Source organism: Acanthochromis polyacanthus, chromosome 17 (assembly GCF_021347895.1).
Source record: "Acanthochromis polyacanthus isolate Apoly-LR-REF ecotype Palm Island chromosome 17, KAUST_Apoly_ChrSc, whole genome shotgun sequence".
Classification (NCBI taxonomy): domain Eukaryota; kingdom Metazoa; phylum Chordata; class Actinopteri; family Pomacentridae; genus Acanthochromis; species Acanthochromis polyacanthus.
In genome coordinates, this window is record NC_067129.1 from 30,700,785 (window position 1) to 30,716,632 (window position 15,848).

General features: G+C 41.6%; 1 protein-coding gene across 3 annotated transcripts in view; it reads left to right on the top strand.

The window, feature by feature from the left end:
• Positions 1 to 15,848, top strand: part of sgcd (sarcoglycan, delta (dystrophin-associated glycoprotein)) — a 547,041-nt gene that overhangs the window by 426,000 nt on the left and 105,193 nt on the right. For all 3 annotated transcript variants that reach the window (XM_051938031.1, XM_051938032.1, XM_051938030.1), the window contains 2 exons: positions 163 to 250; positions 8,728 to 8,847. In XM_051938031.1, the coding sequence (XP_051793991.1) occupies positions 163 to 250; positions 8,728 to 8,847 (208 nt within the window). The remainder of the gene's footprint in view (positions 1 to 162; positions 251 to 8,727; positions 8,848 to 15,848) is intronic.

Sequence of the window (15,848 nt, forward strand, 5' to 3'; positions counted from 1 at the left end):
GATCGAGCATGTGTGTTTGGACCTTATATGTTCTCAGTCTCAGAGGGTTAGACAGAGGTTTGTGTCGGTTTTCAGGCTCCTGCTGGTGTTTTAAGGAGAATAAGTATTTAAATAAGCACTGAACCTCAAACTAAATGGATATCTTTGTCGATTTGTCCGCAGGGCCGCCCGCTGTTCCTGCAGTCGTCCAGAAACGTGTCGGTCAATATCGTCAACAGCAACAACCAGCTGCTCACACAGCTCGTAACAGGTAAGATCAGCAGGAGAGCACCAGCTGCTGTTCACGCTTGTTTAACGGGATGCAGAAAATGAGCTTCAAAAATATCACTCCTTCAGAAACATCTGCAACAGAGACACGACAGGACTGTGTCTTACATCAGCCAGATAACTGGAGAGGTTTTATATCCTGCCACTTATGTTAGTATGATTGCTGTTTTCAGAAATTTCTCACTTTATTACATCTCTATTTTTGAAAAATGTCGTGTTTTTAAAAAAAAAAAAAAAGTCCTACCTTTTTTAGAAACATCCTCACATCTTAAGAAAAGTTGTAATTTTGTAAAGGTCCTACTTTGAAAAATATCCTCGTCATTTTTTAAAATCGTTCTCACTTTTTGAAAACACCCCACATGTTTTGAAAAATGTCCCATCTTTCTTAAAAAGTCATAACTTTGTAAAAATGATGCTTACTTTTTGAAAAAAAAATATCTGCATTTTTTTTAAACTGGGCTTTCTTTGTGAAACTGACCTCAACTGTTAAAAACATATTTACTTTTTGTAAAATATACAACCCTAACCTGAACCCTAACCCTAAGTATTTGTGAAAATAAAAACTTTTTTAAAATGTCTGTAATTTAAAAATAAATAAATTCTTTGAAAAATGCTCCTTCTTTGTGAAAAATGTCCTCAGTTTTTGCATCTGTTGTCACTTCTTATAAACATCCTTACTTTTTAAAAAATGACCCTCTTTGTGAGAATGACTTCATTTTTTGAATATTTCCCAATTTTTGAAAAAAAAAATCCTGTCTTGTAAAATCATTCTCACATTTTCAAAAATGCCATGGATTCGTAAAAATTTGAAAAAATCCTCATTTTTGCCAATCTGCCATCTTTGTGAAAATGACTACTTTTTTAGTGTCCTCACTTTGTCAAACTGATCAAAGTTTTAAAGAAATATATGCTCACTTTTTGAAAAAACAAACTACTTTTTCAGAAAATGTCTTCCTCTTGGAAAAAAAACATTCTCACTTTTTGATTCATGCACCTTCTTTGTGAAGATGACTGAAGAATTCTGACACTGGCTCAATTTTTGAAAATCACCTCACTTTTTGAAAATGTCCTCACATTTGAAAAATGTTCATAGTTTTGTAAAAGTATTTACTCTTTGAAAAATACTCTTTTACTCTTTTAACTGTTCTGTTTTTAAAAAATGGCCTCAACATTTGAAAATGTTCTCACTTTTTATCCCCCGCTGGCCGTAGGCACGGAGGGGGGTATTGGCGTGGGCACATCCGTCCGTATGTCCGTCCGTCCATACGTCCGTACGTCCACATTTCGTTTCCGGAGCATATCTCAGAAACTACTTGAGGGATTTCATTCATATTGCACCCAGGCCATCTCCATATAGTATAGATGTGCCTTTTGGGGTGCATGACCTTGACCTCATTTTCAAGGTCATTGTGAGGCACTTCAAATATTTTTTGATTCTGTTTCTGGAGCATATGTCAGAAACTACCTGAAGGACTTCATGCATATTGCACCAACGCCACCTGTGCATAATGTAGATCTGGCTTTTTTGGTGCATGACCTTGACCTGATTGTTTTTATTGTAGTGAAGATGTATCATTTTGTAGGTGTATTGTCCAGTATATATTATTATTTCTTGCACTTAGAGGCACTATATATAAGGCGGGGGATGTTTTAAGCAGAGTGTGTTTATTAAATCTGTTGTCACTTTTTGAAAAAAATGCCCTCTCTCTGAAAATAACTTCCCCTTTTAAACATCAGCTCATTTTTTAAAATTACCTCAATTTTTGAAAATGCCCTCCCTTTATGAAAACATCTGGACTTTTGTAAAAAAAAAAAAAAGACCCTAAATTTATTTTTTTAAATCCCTGAATGTTGATTAAATCTTCAACTCCTAAGGATTTCTATAAATTCACAACATAAAATTACCTTGCAAACATTTTTGCAACATAGATGTTACTTTACAACTTATTTTCATATTTTTGCAAACATTACATTGATCCCTGTACCTTTTTTAAACACAATTAAGTCGCCATAAATTTACCATACCAGCTGAAGCTTCAGTCTCTCCTCCATAACTCTGTGATGGCGCCTTCCTCTTTACATTCTGCAGCTGTCACTCTCTAATAGAGTCGTCGCCGGATGGAAATCTCTTCGTGCACAGGAAGCGTCTCCGCCGTTAAAAAGCGCGCTGACATTTCACCTCGTGGGTCTGAAGAGGAGGAAGTCTGCGGATGTTTCTCGTGGATGACTGAGCGCCGTTCATGTTCAGGCAGGAACTTCACGTCCCAGATGGAGAGTGACAGAATCAATTGCAGGCTTGTCAATCAATCACCCTCGGCTTCGAGTGTTTTCTGCCTCCGCGTGAGACAAAGCAATCTGAGTTGGAGGGAGTCGAATACATGTTCCTGTTTGTCGTGACACCAGTCACAGTGTTGGCAGCTTTCAAGATTTCCTCAAGGTTCCTGCAGACTTCCAGTGAAACGAAGAATTGTTTGCACTCATGTTGTGATGGAAACCTCTTTCACCAACAGGTTGCATCTGAGGGTTGCAACTTTTTGGGGGTTTTTTTTGTGTCTTAATTCTATTCCATTGCTATCTTTTATTATGACTTCATAATTTAAACCTAAAGATTTCAGACGCTGATCGGCCACACCCTTTAAACCATTGCCAGGTTACACTCATTATCTGGTAACAGTGGTATCACTGAGTGGTTGGGATGTTTTAGACAGTCAGTTCTTGAAGTTTATGTCTTGAAAGTAGGAAAAAAGAGTAAGGATGTAAACAAATCCAATTCTAGATGACTGGGTTAGAGCATCTTCAAAATGGAAGGAGTTGTGGGGTAATTCCGCCATATTGTGATTCCCAAAGTGTTGTGGTGGAAATCTTTCACAAACAGGTTGCATCGGATGGTTGCAACTTTTTTGCTTCTTAATTCTATTCCATTAATATAGTTGTCTTTTTTTGACTGATATTTTCATTATGACTTCATAATTCAAAGCTAAAGATTTCGGTGCTTATCAGCCACAACTTTAAAACCATCAACAGGTTGCATTGATTACCTGTTTACAATGGCTTCAGTGAGTAGTTGAGATATTTTAGGCAGTAATTTCTTGAAATTTAAGTCTTGACAGCAGGAAAACATAAAGATTAAGGATGTAAACAGGTCAAACGCTAGACAACAAAGGTGTTGTGGGGTAATTATGGTTGCCAAAGCGTCCGAGGAAAGACAACTAGTGAATCAGACATGTGGAACCACCAACATTTAATCAACAGCACTTTTTTTTGACGTTGACATTCTTTATCTTCTTTATAACAATCATTAGCATCCCCGGTTGTGGCTGATCATATTGATATTGAACTCATGGCTGTGAGCTTACGTCCCTACTACCTGCCCAGGGAGTTTAGCCACGCCATTGTACTCATTGTTTACATTCCCCCGCGAGCCGAAGCAGAGGCTGCGTGTGATGTCATCCACAACGCTGTAGCTAAACTTCAAACACAGCATCCTGAAGCCCTTGTGCTAATCTCTGGAGACCTTAACCATGTCACCTTGGACAATACACTGGCTGCTTTCCACCAGTATGTGGAATGTAACACCAGGGGGAGGAGGACTTTAGACCTGATGTATGTGTAGTGAATCGCGTTCTGCGTTGTGTTTGATTTCGTATTAAACAACACGAGGATGGTAGCTTCGAACGGGACATTTATTTTCCTTCCCATAAAGAGTCGCCATAAAAAGAGAAAGCAATACAAAACAGCCAATGTTATAAACAGCTTGACAAAAACACAGACTATATTAACTAAACAAAACGTTCCATTAAGGAAGAAAAAAACAAGAAAACACAGAGAGTGACAAAAACACATACCTTCCCAGGAGGAGTCGCCATAAAAAGAGGAAGCAATACACCGCTTTTCAAAATAAAATACTGACCACACTTCCGGTGATTATTAATCCCCCTCCCTAATGGACATACTAAAAAACTCACAACCATAACCGTAGTTAACTACAGTCTCCCCACAGGATGTGACCAATATTCAACATATTATTTAAAAAAACCATAAAAACAATAAATACAAATATAAACAAAAATAAATACAAATTCATATAGCGCAACAACATCAATCTCATTCTATTACATATGCAAACGTGAAGAATGCATACAGAGTCACCCCCTTGCCTGCACTGGGGAAAGCAGACCACAATCTGGTCCTGCTTAAACCTCACTACACACTAAGAGTGAGGAAACTACCTACAATCACATGCTCATTCAGGAAGTGGTCTCCTGAAGCCGAGCAGGCCCTGAAATACTGCTTCGAGACCACAGACCGGGAAACACTGCAGGGGTCTCACAGCAAGGACATGAAGGAGATGGTTGACTGCACCATGAGCTATATTAACTTCTGTATGGACACTGTGGTCCCAGTTAGATCTGTACGCTGCTTTGCTAACAACAAGCCCTGGATAACGAGAGACACAAAGAGCCTGCTGAACCAGAAGAAGAAGGCCTTTAAAGATGGCAACACGTCAGAGCTCAAGCGGATACAGAGGGAACTCAGAGTCCAGCTCAGGGAGGCAAAGGAGCAGTACAAAACAAAATTAGACGAAAGGATGCAGACCAACAACATGAGGGAGGTGTGGGAGGGGATGAAGACCATCACTGGCTGCAGCTCCAAGAGAAGTGCTTCCACTGAGGGGGGTGTGGGAAGGGCAAACCAGTTTAACCACTTCTTCAACAGGTTTGACCACCCCAACCCATCCACACCTATAAACACAGCAGCCCCCACTCCCCCACAAGCCAACACAGATGAGGACACCACCCCTCCCCCCATAACACCTCCCATGACACTCACAGCAGCTCAGGTCTGGGGAGAGCTGAAGAGACTGCGCCCCAACAAAGCTGCAGGACCTGATGGAGTATCCCCAAGACTACTGAAGGCCTGCGCGAGGGAGCTGGGACACCCCCTCCAACGCATATTCAACCTGAGCTTGGGACAGGGGCGGGTTCCCCAGCTGCGGAAGACATCCTGCATCATTCCAGTTCCAAAGAAACCACATCCTGGTGAGCTGAACGACTTCAGGCCGGTCGCCCTGACGTCCCACGTGATGAAGACCATGGAACGGCTGCTGCTACACCACCTGAGGCCACAGACCCACCACGCCCTGGACCCTCTGCAGTTTGCTTATCGGGAGAAGACCGGAGTGGAGGATGCTATAACCTTTCTGCTCCACCGATCTCTCTCTCTCACCTGGATAGAGGCAGTGGTGCTGTGAGGATTACATTTCTGGACTTCTCCAGTGCCTTTAATATGATCCAGCCACTGCTCCTCAGGGACAAACTGACAGATATGGGAGTTGAAACACACCTGGTGGCGTGGATTACTGACTACCTGACCAACAGACCTCAGTACGTGAGGCTGGGGGACAGCAGGTCTGACACTGTGGCCAGCAGCACAGGAGCACCGCAGGCAACTGTACTCTCTCCGGTCCTGTTCACCCTGTATACGTCCGACTTTCAGTCCAACACGGAGCTCTGCCATGTGCAGAAGTTCGCAGATGACACAGCCATCGTAGGGTGTATCAGGAGTGGACAGGAGGATGAGTACAGGAAACTGATCCCGGACTTCGTCACATGGTGTGACTCCAACCACCTGCTACTCAACACCACCAAGACCAGGGAGATGGTGGTGGACTTTAGGAGACCCAGGCCGCATCCAGAACCGGTCATGATCAAAGGGGACCGCGTGGAGGTGGTCCACACCTACAAATACCTGGGAGTGCAGCTGGATGACAAACTGGACTGGACTGCCAACACTGATGCTCTGTGTAGGAAGGGACAGAGCCGCATGTACTTCCTCAGAAGGCTGGCGGCCTTCAACATCTGCAAGAAGCTGCTAAGATCTTTTATCAGTCTGTAGTAGCGAGCGCCCTCATGTACGCAGTAGTGTGCTGGGGAAGCAGCTTGAAAAAGAAGGATGCTGCACGCCTGGAAAAACTGGTGAGGAAGGCTGGCTCTGTTGTTGGCACAGAGCTGGACAGTCTAACATCAGTGGCAGAGCGACGGACATTGAACAGGCTCCAGTCCATCATAGACAATCCAAGTCATCCTCTGCACAGCAGCATCTCCAGACAGAGGAGCAGCTTTAGTGACAGACTACTGTCAATGTCCTGCTCCACAGACAGACTGAAGAAATCGCTCCTCCCCCACGCCATCCGGCTCTTCAACACCAACCGGGGAGGGCGATAAAATGGACAAAATAAACAAAAAAACTCCGGACTCACTACACACTAACACCACACACACACACTCACCTTACCACACACACACTCACATCTACATGCTGGACTAAAGTGTGAAAAAACAGACTGCTACAGACTGAAACACATGGTCTTTTTACACAACTGCATTACTGCACTGTTGAACTGCCAGATGTTTAGATGTTTATATATTTTTTTATAGTCTTAGTTGTATATACTCTTATTTGTAACTTACATGCTCTCATGTTCTCTGCCTTTCATGCTGCTGGTATTGTGAATTTGGAGATTAATTAAATATCTATCTATCTATCTATCTATCTATCTATCTATCTATCTATCTATCTATCTATCTATCTATCTATCTATCTATCTATCTATCTATCAGTGTCAATATTCATGGTGTTAATGTTTCCAAAGCAGCGTTTTGTCAGAACTAAGCTTACACATCCCGTTTTAACCAGCTGCCAATGTACACAAAAATAGAGATTAATGGAGGAAAAAGTGTCAAACATCCAGCGCGAGCATTAGTTTGACGAAGGTAAATACAATGTTTCTGCATCCTGCTCACCCGGTTCTACTCATACCACAGTCCATTCAAGGTTTCTTGAAGGCTGGCTGTGATTTTATGTCTTTTATTTGATCTTCTCAGCAGCTAGCTACTGATTGAAATGTAGTCCTGTAAGACCAATCGCTATAAAATGTTGTTTCCTCCCTGACCCAAACACGGTGGACGGATACAGCACAGGATTTCTGGAAAAATTAAGAACTTTGCATGTTTCCTGGGCACCAGCAGTGACTTTTTCAGTTCCAACTCTTTCAGCAATGAATTACAAAAAATACAGATGATGAAGAATCTCCTCAGTACAGGCATTGTTTGGATGGCGTTTTTGGATTGGATTGTGCTGAGAATGGATGTCCACAGAGGAGTTTATGTGAAGACTTGGGCTACATTTCCAACACTGTGACTCTTGCTGACACAAAAAGTTTTTTTTGCATTTGCCGTGTTATTGCATCACCATGTAATTCAGACCAATACTGCAAAAAGCCTAAAAACAAACAAAAAAAAAAAATATGGCTCAGGTAGCAATTTATTCCCCATTTCATGATATCATTTCATAAAAAACAGCTGGAAGATCCTGTTAAATGATAAGTTGGAAAATTCATATCTGCGCTTTTGGAGGTGCCAGGATTCACAACAGAATGAATGTGTCCCAGCACCGTGTTATAGGATGCAATGTAACCTGTATGCTCCGGAAAAGGAAAGTTTTCAGTGAGATTCTCCTAGTTTACATTTGTGCAATGAAGTTTGTAGAAATTTTAGCAACCTTCTTCCTCATGACAGACAAGTTTCAAAGCATTCAAATGGTTTCCAACTCATTTTGGACCACTTTCAGGTCATCTTGAGAAACTTTTATGTCTTTCTGTTCAATTTTTAAGCAATTCGATTGGTGCAAATAGATTAATACAAACTAGGTTTTGAGTAATTTTGCGAAATTTTGAGTTCTTTCAGACCAAAGTCTGGACCATTTTGGACAATTTCTGAGTCATATATGACAAATTTTAAGTTCCTTTTAACAATTTGTTAATCGTTTTGGAGACATTTCAAAACATTTTAAACCATTTTTGGACTAATTTAGGACAAACATACAAATAACCAAAATAATATCCATCAGTACTGAGTTTTCCACATGCTGATTTTGCACAGATTCATCTAGATGTCAAAAATACCAATACTGCACATATTAATGACTATAAAAATTCTTCCATGAGTAAAATTCTTGATATTTCACAGATTCTTTACAATAGAAAATCACTGATTTCACACAGATTCTTGTATATATATGGAAAACTGATATTGCACAGAGCTTTTAAACTTCAAAAATCTTCATAATGCACATGTTGAATGTGTTAAAGTTGCCCCATGTTGAGTGAAATAAATCTGTTTCTTTAAGTTTGACTGCAGCAGGAAGGAAGAACCTGGCCATCTCCACCTTAACGTTAAGAATCTGTGATGATCACCAAAAACATGCGGGTCAATCTCGTGAATTTAAACAAAATAAATGCCAAGTTTGAAAGTGTTTTCTTTTGCTAAAGTCGGCAGGCGATGCGAGATATGTCGGGCGTCTCCCGCCCGGGTGATCCTTTAAGTTTTCCAAATTCTGAGGCGATTCGGTCAGAAATGGACTCCTCTTTGACGTCCGCTCTCCTTCTGTGTTCGTTTCCAGGATCCAGTGGATTTAAAGCACGAGGCAAGATGTTTGAAGTCAAGTCCACCTCCGGGAAGCTGCTGTTCTCGGCCGATGAGCAGGAGGTGGTGGTGGGCGCCGAGAGGCTCCGAGTGATGGGTGAGTGCCCGGATCTCCGTCCAGATGTTGGACAGAATGTTTGCTTCTCCAGAGGTGCTTTGGTTCCTGCTTGGTTGGATCACATCTCATCACATCTTCTTATTTTTCTGCATTTTTTCCACCCTATGCTGAAGCAAAGTGTCCTTACTGTAGTGACATATAACACTTTTATAACTGCATCGATGCAAAGTGTCAAACCGACGTAATGTGATGCTTACATTAGCATCACAAGCAGCCGGCAGCGGAGAGAAAACAGCTCAGATTTGTGTGTTTGAGACGAGTGAAGTGACAACCAGCAGCAGAGGATGATGAGGGTTTTTTTGGTGTTGTTTTTTTCCGGAGAGATTGATGTTGAGGAGCTCGTATTTGCCAACAGGACCGCAGGGGGAGAAGTCCTGACATGTAGTCCTTTAGACAAACTCATTTTGTGCTTATGACAGAAGATAAGAGGTGACGGCCGACCGGTCGGCCTCCCAGTGACAAATGATTTCCTGTGAGAGGCTGTAAGTCAGGACGGTGAAATTAGCTCTCGGAGAAAACAGGAATCCAAGCAGAAACAAAAGCTTCTGTGCAGAATTAAAGAAGATCATCCTGAGGTCTGGTGGGGAATAAAACCTGGCCACAAGGGGACAGATTCAAGCTGAGTGTTGACTTTACAAGACTGCTGTGGTGATTTAGACAGTCTGTGTGGGCAGTTTTGAGCCCTTTTGGACAATTTTGGACTCATTTTGTGCAAATTTAAAGTTTTTTTAACAGCTTTTAACTCCTTTATGAATGATTTTAAGTTACTTTGGGAAATGTGGAGTCCGTCTGGATAATGTTTGAGTTATTATATTATATAGCCTATATATAATATAGTATATAATATATTATATTAGCCTTTGTTCAGGACCCTTACTGCTGTTGGGTAGAAACTGTCTCTGAACCGGTTTGTCCTTGCAGTGACTGACCTGTACCGCCTGCCTGACGGTAACAGATTAAACATGTGGTGTCCTGGGTTATTTTTCCTGCCTTTCGGAGGCAACGGGAGCGGTGCAGCTCTTCAAGTGTGAGGAGAGGGCAGTCTGTGATGTTTTGGGCTGTGTTGATGATCCTGTGCAGTGAGGCCCTCTGATCCACCGTGCAGCTGGTGTACCACACGCACAGACAGTACACCAGGATGCTCTTGATGGTGCACCTGTAGAAAGACACCAGCAGTCTCTGGGAGATGTTGTTCTTCCTGAGCACCCTCAGGAAGTGCAGTCTCTGCTGGGCCTTCTTCAGTAGCTCGGAGGTGTTCACAGTCCAGGTCAGGTCCTTCTCTAAGTGGACTCCCAGAAAGCGGAAGTCCTCTACCCTCTCCACACAGTCCCCGTTGATGATCAGAGGTGGAATGACTGTTTTAGTCCTCCGAAAGTCGATGATGAGCTCCTTGGTCTTGGCTGTGTTGAGGAGCAGGTTGTTGTCTCTACACCACCCAGTCAGCTGCTCCACCTCAGCCCTGTATGCGGACTCATCCCCCCCCAGAGATGAGCCCCACAACTGTGGTGTCATCGGCGAACTTGATGATGTGTTACTGGGGTGCGTAGAGGTACAGTCCGATGTGTAGAGGGTGTAGAGCAGAGGGCTCAGCACGCAGCCCTGGGGGGAGCCTATGCTGAGGCTGATGGTCCCAGATGTGTGGTCTCCCACCCTCACCCTCTGCCTGCGGTCTGACAGGAAGCTGTAGATCCACATGCAGATGGAATGTGGAAGTCCAAGGTCTCCCAGTTTACCCACCAGTTTGTGAGGAAGGATGGTGTTAAACGCGGCGCTGTAGTCCACAAAGAGCATCCACGTGTATGTCCTCTGCTGCTCCAGGTGAGACAGTGACGCGTGGAGCGCTGTAGCTACAGCATCCTCCATCTACCTGTTGGCCCTGTATGCAAACTGGTGGGGATCGAGACTTCTGGGGAGTAGTGAGGTAATGTGACCCCGTACCAGTTTCTCAAAGCACTTCATTACCACTGGAGTGAGAGCTACTGGCCGGTAGTCATTGAGGTTGGAGATGTGTTGCTTCTTGGGCAGGGGGACGATGGTGGAGGACTTGAGGCAGAGTGGGACGACGGACTGGGAAAGGGACCGGTTGAAGATTCTGGTGAACACTCCAGCCAGCTGGTCAGCACAGTCCTTCAGCACCCGTCCAGGGATACCATCGGGTCCAGCCACCTTCCATGGGTCGACCGCCCGCAGTGTGCGCCTCACGTCATGCTCCTCCAGTGTGAGGCTGGTGCTGCTCTGGACCGCAGGGTGTGGCGTAGCTGCCACTGGAGATCCTGTCTCAAAGCGGGCAAAGAAGCTGTTCAGCTCCTCTGCCAGTGAGGCTCCTCCCTCAGCAGTTCCAGTGTTGGCCCTGTAGTTTGTGAGGTTTATGACAGATTTAAAGTTTCTTTGAGCATTTTGGAGTCATTTTGTGCAAGTTTCAAAGCATTGTAAACAGCTTTTTACTCCTTTATTTGGAGTCAGTTATAGATTTTTAACTGTTTGTGTACATTTTTACTAAAAATGCAATCTCCAGATTATTCATGTCCATTGAAACTGTGGTTCGTTTTTGTACCATTCTGTAATTTCTTCAATGTTCTGATTACAAACTGAGAGCAGCTGATCCGTGTAATTTTGGTTTTAGCTTCTAACACATTGCCATTGATGTGAAAATGTTGACTAAAACATGGTATTTTCTTCATTCTTATCATGTAGTTTTGGTGCCTAAACCAACCCAAACAGTAAAGTGAAACTGAAAGTAAACGAGGAGTGAATTTTCTTACATTTCTACTAAAACTATAGTGTCCAAATTATTCATTTCCAGTGAAACTGGTTTGTTTTGGGAATTTGCAGTTTCTTGGTGCTTAAAAGTTACCAAGCTTCTAAAGTATTAATTACTTCTGTGGAAGCATCAATCAAAACATTGTGTTTTTTAAATTCTAAACAGTGTAGCTTTGGAGTGTAAATTGTGCAAACTGTATGTGAAACTGAAAGTACATAACAAATGGAAATGAAACTCAAATTTATAATAATAACAATAATAGTATATGTGTGTATAGTCTCATATGGGATGCAAACTCTGCTCTCCATCCTCCTGACATTTACTTGACTGGATCTTTTAAACTGGAAATCTTTTTTTTTTTCCAACAAAACAAGTGAGAAACTGTTAAAATCCAGTTTAGGTATTTAGTATAAAATGGTCGTTTTGAGGAGACAGGATTGGCATTAATGCTGTCTGATTTCATTCATGGTGTTTTGTGCTAAAAAAAAAAAACTCTGGTCCCTTTTGTTAAATATAAAAAGGAACCGAGTATCCCGTCGCAGGTGAACCTCAGGTGTCTTCGGCGACAACCGAGCAGAAAAGCCTTCAAAGACCTGCAGCGGCTATTAGAGAATTGACAAAACAAGCCTGAGTTCAAAGGCACGCCAAGGAACACAATCATAAAATAATAAGGACATGAATCACACGGAGAAACTTTCAGCATAACGGCAGTCTTGTGGGAGCTCAAAGGGCCGGCTGTGTGCTGAGGCAGCGGTTGCCAAGGTGTTTGATTAGCCTCGTCGCCCTGAGCGCGCTCATCAAACGGCCGCCGAGATAAACGCAGTAATTGGCAAATCATGGCCGCCGCTCTCCCTCCGCGACTCTCTCCCAGCCGTTCTCACCACGACGGACCGAGAGACTGAGTTAAACTCAGATTTTTTTCGTCCCGTCTGTCTCCAGAGGGCTCAGACTGTTTGTACGAAGCAGAAATTCACTCGCAGGTTTCAGCTTTTACAGCAAAGACTCTGACAGGCGCAGAAATGTCTCTTATTTAGGAAGTCTGGTTTGGATTTCCACAGCTCCTGGAGGATAAATGACAATTCAAACAAACTTCTGACCTTTCTTCTGCTGTGGATATTCAGCGTCCTTTGAAGATTATTAATCCTTTCACTGACGTTGAAAACTTTACAGCTTTTACAGCTTCATTTATGCAGATAAATCCAAAATTATCGTGATTTTTATTGGACCAAAAGGTTTCTTGAGACGAGTGGTGACAGATGGTGAGACATTCTGTTAGAGGTGTTGATGATGTGGGGGTTTCGTACATTTTTGGTTAAAAATACCAAATTTTTCACACAGAAATAAATGTTTAAGTCTTTATTTTCCACCACATTGAAAAGTTGCTAATCAGCTTCAGTCAGCGGAACTCTTTGGTTTCAAACTAACTGACTAGAGGATGATGCGTCAGAGTGGGTGGTGATGCTACAGAAGCTGCATATTCTCAAAAAACGAACCACAATTTTGTAAAATTTGGAGTAGAAATGTAAGAACTTTCACTCATTGTTTATTTTCAGTTTCAGGCACCAAAACTACATGCTTAGGATTAAAAGTCTCTAAAATCATGAGGACTTGGACATTTTGTGCACGTTTCAAAGCATTTTAAACAGCTTTTAACTAATTTATGGCGGGGTTTTGATTACTTTGAGCAATTTTGAGTCCTTTGGGACCGTTTTGGAGTCATTTTGTTTCAAAGTATTTTAAAATGCAAGACAGGTTTGGATCCTGAAGGGAAGTTTTTGAGTCATTTTACACAAGATTCCAGTCATTTTGTGGAAAGTTTGAGTCCTGTTGGACCAATTTTTAATCATTTTACACAAGTTACAAAGCATTCAGATAGTTTTCAATTCTATTTTCAGTTCTTTTGGACAATTTTCTGTACGTTTGTTCAATTTTTAAGCAATTACATGCATTCAAACAGAATAATACGAGCCAAGTTTCTCATTCATTTAGGAGTCTTTTGTGCAAGTTTTAAAGCATTTTAAACTGCTTTTAACTCATTTTTGACCGTTTTTAAGTTAGTTTGGGAAATACTGAGTCATTTCGGACAGTTTTTGAGTCCCTCTGAATGTATTTCAAAGCATCTTAGACCATCTTTGAACTAATTTATGACCTGTTTCCAGTCTATTTGGATAGGTTTGGGTCCTTTGGCCAATTTTTGAGTCATTTTGGACAGGGTTTGAGTCATTTTGCACAATTTTGAGTACTTTATGATCATTTTGGAGTCAGCTTGTGTAAGTTTCAAAGCATTTCAAGGAATCCTGAGCGTACACTGCAGATGAAAGGTCAGATGGTCACTAAAATTCTGATGATGTATCGTGGAAGAGCTGTGAAAATCCAAAATTTTAGATTACTTTGAGCAGTTTTGAGTCGTTTGGGACAATTCTATAGTCATTTTGTACAAGTTTCAAAGCATTTTAAAATGCTTTTAACTAGTTTGTTATAAAATTCGAGTTACTTTCGGCAATTTTGAGTCCTTTTGGACAATTTTTGAGTCACTTTGGATACATTTCAAAACATTTTAGACCTTTTTAAAACCCATTTAGGACACTTATCAAGGCCAGGACAGGCTTGGGTCCTTTAGGGCATTTTCTGAGCCATTGTGAACACGAGTCCAGTCATTTTGGGGAAATTCTGAGTCCTGTTGGACAACTTTTTAATAATTTTAAACAAGTCACAAAAGCCCTCAGATAGTTTTCGATTCATTCTTGACAGGTTTCAAGTCATATTGGGCAATTTTCTGAACTTTTGTATGATTTTTAAGCAATTAGATAGATTCATACAAGCCAAATTTTTAGTCATTTAGTGCAAATTTGAGTCCTTTGGGAGTGTTTTGTACAAGTTTTAAAGCATCTTCAACTGCTTCTATCTGATCTTTGACTGTCTTCAATTTAGTTTGGGCAATTTAGATTAGTCTTGGACAATTTTTGAGTCATTTTGAATATATTTTAAAGCATGTTTTGACCATTTTTGAACAAATTTGTGACACGTTTCTAGTCTATTTGGATCCTTTTGGCCCATGTGTCCTCTAGGAGCTGTGAAAATCCTAAATATAACAACATGACATGCACAGAAAGAAATGTGAAAAACGTGAGACGGTCAGACGTGAACTGTTTTGAAAGTATTTTGGTGAATTGAGGTCAAACGGGCCGGCTGGGTTCAAATAACAGGTCGAGTTTCAGCCAGATTGCAACCAAAACCACACCTTTCCATTAAAAGCGCTGCGCCCCTCCCGCCTCGTCCTCCATCAGCCGCCTCCATCTGTCGAGCGGCACTTCACCGAGGTGCTGACAGTAATGAACTCTGACTCAGTGAAAGGATGTAAATGAATGTAGATGAGGATGAAGAGTAATTGCAGCACAGAGGGCTGTGAAAGGTGAGATGCCGAAGCCGTCGCAGCTTTTAACTGGGAGGAAAAAAGACACTTCAGAAATGTGTTTATCTATTAATGAAGCTGAATGGGCGGACGGATGGATGGCTGCTGCTGAATGACAGCAGATGGAAAAATAGAATGCCAAACGGGATCAAGAGAAAGCAAAGCTAGAGGCAGGAAAGGAGGAAATAAGAAATATAAAAGGAAGGGAATGAAGGCGCAGGATGCAACACGAAGCTGAGAGGGAGGAAGAAGCACGAAGCAAAGACGTGGTAGCTTCAGAGAAATGTGCTTCTTTATCTGGAGGATTCTGTGATGGTTTTATAGCTTAATTATCCTCATCATTATCCTGCTGTGTGAGAGAGACTGAGAAAAAAGTCATCATTAACTCGGCCCTGGTGCAGATATGAATGTAGGAAAAACAATCCTTCACAGTTTTTGTCATGTCTGCTAAAAGTGTGTTTCATTATCAGTCTTATTTTGTTCACTTTAACTTTCTCCTCTAGTCATGGCTGCAAGAAAACTGCTGCTAAAACTGAAATTTTACTTCATATTTCACACATTTTTAAGTTAATGTGGCATTATTATATCTGCACAAGTCATATTTCTGGTTTAAAAGTTCATTTAAATTGTTGAAAATAAGAGAAAATGGCTTGAAAGCGTAATTTTCTCTGACCAAACTCATTAAGAGTTCAGGGTAAAACAAGATGAAAGGTCAGATGGGCACTAAAATCCTGGTGATTTAGTAGTTTTGTGGAAGTTTCAAAACATTTTAGACCATTTTAACAATTTAGGACACTTTTCCAAGTC